The sequence below is a fragment of the Glandiceps talaboti genome, chromosome 5, assembly GCF_964340395.1.
Source record: "Glandiceps talaboti chromosome 5, keGlaTala1.1, whole genome shotgun sequence".
NCBI classification, from domain to species: Eukaryota; Metazoa; Hemichordata; class Enteropneusta; family Spengelidae; genus Glandiceps; species Glandiceps talaboti.
The window spans coordinates 13525244-13532500 of NC_135553.1; the positions used below are offsets into that span (position 1 = coordinate 13525244).

General features: G+C 37.7%; 1 protein-coding gene across 1 annotated transcript; it reads right to left on the reverse strand.

Annotated features, from left to right (window-relative positions):
- Window positions 1-489: 489 nt before the first annotated feature.
- Window positions 490-2971, reverse strand: LOC144435378 (uncharacterized). The gene is made up of 3 exons (XM_078123974.1): window positions 2847-2971; window positions 1095-2069; window positions 490-660 (listed from the first exon to the last, which is right to left on the reverse strand). Exons 2-3 carry the CDS (start codon window positions 2025-2027, stop codon window positions 490-492), a joined length of 1104 nt encoding a protein of 367 aa, XP_077980100.1. The 5' UTR covers window positions 2028-2069; window positions 2847-2971.
- Between the last annotated feature and the right edge of the window lie 4286 nt (window positions 2972-7257).

Genomic DNA, 7257 nt, shown 5'->3' on the forward strand with positions numbered 1-7257 from the left:
CTAACTTTCTGAGTCTAGAACATACAAGCTTGGAAGTACAACATTTCAAATTACGAACACGTCGAGTTGGGTTTTTTTTCGAGATCTTTGCGATAAAAGCTAATACGAGTGCCAACCACGATTGTCTACTCAATACTAACTTAAACACTTTCAGAAACATGTTTGACATTTTATTTTATTCCATTTTGAGATTTTCCGCAATTGTAAATAAAAGAAAGCTTTCAAATGTGATGCAATGAATTCATCGTGTTGTACCAGGCTCAGATTAACCATTAAAACATTTGACCAGCTGGCTAAGCTGTTGTTACATTCTTTCTGTTCAAAATAGGGCATAGAACTTTACAAATGGAACAATTTGAAATGAATGTTATCCCAAATACAATATAAACCAGTCAAGCAGACACAGAAAGTCGTCTAACCCGACATAAATCCTACTAACATATATTGCTACATAAATTATTTTAACGTTTGGCTCAACAAAAACTCTTTCTAACATCGGTACATCTTATCGTCTAGGGCAACAACAATATAATCGTATACATTTGCTACAATTTTCTTTGCGTTAGTAGCCATTACAATGTATCCTAGCAGACCGTTGCCGAATACTAACAGTGGAACAACGCATACTTTTATCCGGTTTATATCGTACTTGGCGACGATCTGCTAAAATAAAGGCAACTCAAAGAAACTGAAGCAACTTTTGTTGTGTCAGACGATAAAATGTTGTAGTTATGGTAAGAAGATATTTGTCGCGACAAACTTTAAGTACAAAATACAAATGTACATCTAATGTTAGATTTTTGATGAGTCTGACGACATTCCCTTACGTGAAATGGCATCTATTGTACTATTCATATAACATTCAACTTTGTATAAAACTGTTAGGTAATAATAAGCTTTAGCCTAGGAACAAAATTGTTTGCTATTCCATCATTTAGTAGATTTTGGAGTATTCGCTCCAGGGTTTAGAAGATAATAAGGCTGTACAGAAAACTTGTTGTCCATGTTTAATTTCATTTTTCTTGAAATTTTACTGATTTCTTCTACACACATCATTTATTCTTTCAAGAAAGCGAAAGATGACGTGTACTCACCCCTCTGTGCCAGGAGCAGGCCTTAGCGTGGTTCTTCACCTGTTTAAACTTTCGTCTACATCGACTGCAATTTATAGGGTGGTCGCCGGCTCTGGATGGTGACGGGACCGGTAGACGTGCCAAACTACTTGCGCTGTGTGTCATTCTAGGAGGCAAACCTTCAGATCGAATACTGTCAGCAGTAAACGCACTTTGCGTCCGTATCGATCCCACCTCTCCGTTCGTTATAGCCAACGTGTTGTTGCTACTACTACTAGTTTCATAACTATCGACACTTTCATTCTCCGAGTTGTATCGTTGTTCGATGCTAGCCCTCTCAACTCTGTCAAGTTCTCTCTCCAACGCGAACCGATCAAACTTTATCTCTATTTGATGTTCTCGTATATCTTTCCTGGTTTCTATAACACTTCGAACTTTTTCGTTAGCCAACTTTCTAGCCATACACATCTTCTTCTTCTGATGGGTAAACAGCTGGCATCGGTATGTTTTAAACCCACAAGCTTCGCAAACCGCCCATCTATAATCACACCTCTCAATGTGCCCTTTCAGGTCCTTGCGGAGAATTCGAAACTTGCATCCCCGCAGAGAATGTGGGCAATTGACGTACGTCAGCCCGCAGTCCTTCTCAAGATGTCTCGGCAAGTCTTTTAATTTTGTACTTGCACCGCAACCCTGGTTGCATGCAATTTCCAACGACAGCAATCGATTCTGCAACCCGAGTGACGGTTTCTGTAGAACCTCCTTCAATGGTTCGTCGCATATAGGACAAAACCGAGAACTTTCTGAGTGTAACCGTTTACGAATACAAGCAGAGCAATAGATATGTGAACAGTTTGGGAAATTGGTAACAGGATCAACGTAAACACATCGGCAAATTGGACATATTAGATCCTTCTGGATGTGGCTAACAAAACGTTCTACTTCCAGACCCATGTTTCGTCGCTATGATAGCCAACAGACCGTTACGGTATGTCGCTGGAAAAGAAAAGAAAGAACACGAGAATACAGAAGTTAACAGGCGTTAAGAAGAGTTTTTTTTTAAAACGTATCTAGAACTCATTATGTAATACAATACATATTATCATATTGCACGAACAAATGTATCATTCCTAACCTGTACACATTGTACTAAGCAAACCACAAGATGGATGGATGCGACCAGAAGACACAGACGAAGAAAGCTGTGACAAAAGAGACAAACGAAAACGCTCACAAAGATCTTCTGTCTTCCGATCTACATTTTGTTCAGTGCCTGAGGATAGATCTAGACTATTTTCACCCTCAGTCGTTTAATATTCACTTGACACTCAGACACATCGACGTATTTCCATGCTCACCTTGAAGGCTACTATAAACGGGGTTTGTATCCGCGAGCGTCGTCGTGTTGACTGTATAAATATTTTTTCGTTTTATGTGTATGACGTCTGTGATCTTGTCCCGTTTGAGATCTGGTGGCTGATTGTTTTCGAACTGTTGTATGAGGATGTATGTGATGACAACCAATACAGAAGGTTTGCAGTTCAGTTTGTATCCGATCTGTAACATGTATGTATGTATGTATGTATGTATGTATGTATGTATGTATGTATGTATGTAAAGATGTATGGATATAAAGATGGATGAACTTGCGCCACTTCATCGTTGTTACCCTCCACCCCTCTTAATAACAAAACTGCCCCCCCCCCCCGCATTTCCTATTTGAATGGAAAAACAAATTACAAAGACTAGCGAAATTGTTTTTCAAATACCCACCAATATGAACCGTCACGGTGATACATACAATTTGAGCTCTCCTGATTGCAAACAATCATCATCCTACCGAGCAACGCAACATTACCTAACTGTTTCAAGATTTATCCGTTCATCGCTAGTTGTTATGTACTAGCATATAAATGTTTGAATATTCTAATCAGTAAAGAACATTTAATGGCATTCCGTCATTAATTCTGACGTACAGGGGAATCCATTTCCTGGAAACTTTGTTGAAATTGACAATAGTTGATATCCGTACATCTATTTTAACATGCTTAAACTGTTTGTCACCTGCAACATCGTTTCGACCTCGATGAAAATTTAATGTTTCGATTTACAGCTATAGGAATTATTAGATTTTGTGTGTTTCTGTGTTATATTTTTTATTCATGTATTTAATGGCTCTGTCTGAGCATTTGCAATATACGCTTAATTTTGGGCATGATTTGCAGTTTTATTGTTAAAACACATAGATTATATCCCATCGCACATGATTCGAGCTGATTGAAAATAACAAATTGTATCACTAGCGATATGATATAGCCATATAGCATGTACTGTCCATTTTATTTGCATTATCTACCCTATGAAATACTGCACGTGATATAATTTATGTGGGTTTTGTTTTTCATTTTCCCACTTTTAAATACTGGCGTTTTAAAGCCGATGTAAGTGTTTGTCATTTGTCGTTAATCACTGTACTCGCGTTGGCCTAAACATAAACACCGTACTTTTACTGGAAACTTTTTAGTTTGACTAGCTGAATTAACGTTCTCATATGATATCATTGAGAGTTACGTGTGTAACGTCTTCTTTTCAAGGAAATTGACAGCCTTTTATTTTTCCACCATTAGGTAGCCATTTTTGGATTCTAAAATATTTAGTCAGTGGACTGTGTTCACTAGTCTGGCTAAATATTTGTTCGTAAACACTGCATGATTTGGGTACAAACCCAATAACTTATTTGTCAATAAATTGTCAATTAAGTGAGATGTTGGATATGGTTGATCGGTGGACGATTATGCATGCGTCAACGTGTACAGCATAAATAAGACAAACATCTTATAATAACAAAAAAGTATAATTTTGATAAAAAATAAAATACTTTCAGTTTGAGATATTTGGGTCTAGTCTAATCCAGAACATTTTCTCTGGTCACCTCAGGTTATAATTATTCGTAATAAAGAAATCGCCGCATACAAATGCTTCACATGATAAGAAAAATCGAGATTTATCGAGAAGGATGTATTAGCATTATTTTACTCTACAAAATGACGTCATTCGAATACATATTTTACACCACAAATGTTGCATTTTATCAATGCATCCATTTATTCGACACATTATTGTGAGTTGAATAGTGTAAGCATTTTTCGAATGGATTTCACAAAACCTACAAGAAGAGCTATACAGTTGGGTACCTTGTCCCTGTAATAAAGAGTAGCTCAGACTCAAACCAGTGGGGTACGTACCTACTTGTACGTGTGTATACATTCCTCATAGCGTAAGGTCATGACATCAATCTAATTAGCATATTTGCATATGTCAATCAAATCTAGCCATGACTAACAAAGTATTCCTGATACATGCCTTACATATCTATGTTTGAAATATAACACAACGGAAATATCATTTTGAGAATTATTTTAGCAAAATATGATCCTCCAAAGTTCGTTTTGGCGAACAGTCGGGGACTCGTACAATCGAATCAGTGTTAGCCTTACCTCACGTAAATATTGCCAGGGTGTTAATACGCTATTTCTAATCAACGTTGGAGTGTCTTTCAAATCGCAAATGTATTTAGGGGTTTCGCCCCCGGGGCAAGGTTGGTCAGTCAACCGCCCCTACTGCAAATAGTATACATGAAATCGACATGGAAACGGACAACAAGGGTTGGTATCTTGCGTCGAAACTATGCAGTGGTTTGTGCTTGGATATCTCAATAAAGTTTGGCGTCAAATGATAGAGTGGTGAATGTCTATGAACACATTTCTCAATTACACGAGGGTGTCGTATATAAAACAGTTATACAGCATAATACTTTATACGTTTTCCTTTTCAAAAGTATATACGTAGGCAAACATCTATCGACCATCAATGGGGGCATATATTGCAGAGACATTTTAAGTACGCAGTCATGAAATACTTTGCTTTTGGTGGCAGTGTGTATAAAAGTTCGCCCTTATCATGCCGAACTGTCCAAACTGCTGCTAGGTATGTAAGGCGACATAATTCTGAAAGAGCACGAGTTGTTAGACATTTAATCACGGTTTGTTCGACAGTATCGAAGGACTCGTTTGAGTCTCCAATCATCAACTGATCTATGGGCACGACATGTGAAATTATCTCTTTCGGGTAATTAACTATCCTGGTAATAGGGGTCAGCTAGTTTTTCGGTCGAAATGGTAATAGCTTAATTGCGTAATGTTTGCAAACAAGGTATTGTCCGTACGGAATGCGTTGTGAATTTTTAATAAATTTTGAAGCTAAGCGTGTCGAAGTTGATAACAGTTACTTTTTTTTTTCTTTTTTAACTTAAAGTGCTTATGGAACATGGTTTGAAGGGGGTCGAAACTCCAACAGGTGGTTTGTATTGAGTTGTCATGCTAAGTCGTTGTGAGTCTACCGTTAACTACAGACACAAATTTGCTTTTCTGATAAAGATCGTTTTGCACACAATTAGGGGTATTGAAGCAAGTTCACATGCAAACATGAATCTGTCTCTCGTCCATAGCTCGAGTCGTCTGTACGAGCTGAAAGCCTGGGAGACACTTTTCGAGGCAGTGTGTACTGTGGTCGGCGGACTATCTAGTACTATAGCTTCAAGATCTGTTTGACGCTTGACGGACAAGTCAGGGAAACAGCGTCAGATTACGGACAGAGAAGGGAGAAATGCACGTTGCTAATACAAGTAGCATTGTCTCCATCACGCTTTGTTAACCATTGAACAATAGCATAGTAAACTGTCTCCATGTAATTCTTCACTCTACTTCGCACCCTTCTGACACCGCTAGTTACCCAGAGTTTGAAAGAACACACTACACTACTTCGTACACTGTCAAATATGTTACGCTCGCTTCTACTTTTACCTTAAACATTCACCCTTAGAACCGACAATAGACCAATGCTGTCAAGGTTATTTTCAAAATATCAAACACACCCGTGAACTTACCTTAATGAAGAGGTGCTTGCACAACGTCTCTCCTGTCACCGTGGACCGTCCGCCATATTTGTCGCGTATGACAACAATGGTTTCTATGAGTGCAAAGATCGCTCCTCAACACACTATGGTATTGCCAATGCACTGTACAGCTGATTGTGGTAGTTAGCTGGAGGGAGGATCCATTACTTGTATTAGGTACGATCAAGTACTCGGAGGCATGCCCTAGATAGTACTAGGTTAGCTGAAAGCTAAACATTTTCCACATTTTTTCCACAAAAAAAATCTTCTAATAATGCCATTAATGGAATTAATGTTATTACTGTTAATTATCTGGTTTTGTACCATTTGTACCATTACATAAAATTGAATATTAGTTAAAATTATGCATAAATGGTAAATTTATGAGTTCGTGTCGTGGTCTTTAGCCCGGAGCAAAATTTAACTTTATCTCAGTTTTCGTCTTAGGTTTAGTGTACATATGAGTGATAATGATATTTTAACCATGAAATTTTCCCGCCAACCATTTCAAATATTACTTTTGCTTTTGACAACATTTCGACGGAACTCGGCCTCTGTCTCCTATGAAGTACACACACACACACTGCTGTCAACTTGAAAATATTTTGGCTATTTAAGAGAAAACGACCACAAAATGACCAAAGAAAATTTTTGAAACGTTTTAGTAGTTTTTTGTCACCGGTCTTCCAATGCAAAGATTAATAAAAACAATATCTTAACCTATCTCGTTTCCCTCACCGTCGAGACTTTCCTAGACTCGGAGAAGTTTCATAAACTATTGGTAATATATCCTGAAAAGTGAACTAAATAAAACGTACTTACCTTTCAATGGCAAAATTCTCTGACGAAATGGTATTTAAAAGACATAGTATAGTCATACCAATAAAAGTTCGGGTCAGTCAATATTGATTCTTCTCAGAATTTACCTTGAAAAAATACTATGGTATGACAATGTTTTCTGTCAAATATAAAAACATGTCAGCTTAAAGGGATCGAATTTTATTGGTCGTTGGTGACGTCATTGTGTCTTGATGATACCAAATAACAATATATAATTGAGAGATAGTTGTCTGGTGTGTGTACCTGGCAGTCGTGGCAGCTACTCACACACATATTGTAGTTTGTTTATCGACCAGAACCTTAATCAACAAGGATGGGTTTAAGAAAAGCAAATCGATTTGTTGGGTCTCGGGACAAAATGATGTATTCAGCACCGATGTCTTTCTATTC

Bases quoted from the DNA above. Each gene is read 5' to 3' on its own strand.
- LOC144435378 (XM_078123974.1), bottom strand. From the start codon at position 2,027: ATGGGTCTGGAAGTAGAACGTTTTGTTAGCCACATCCAGAAGGATCTA. The intron at 661-1,094 runs GTGAGTACACGT...TTATTTTAGCAG, and splicing joins CCTGCTCCTGGCACAGAGGG to ATCGTCGCCAAGTACGATAT.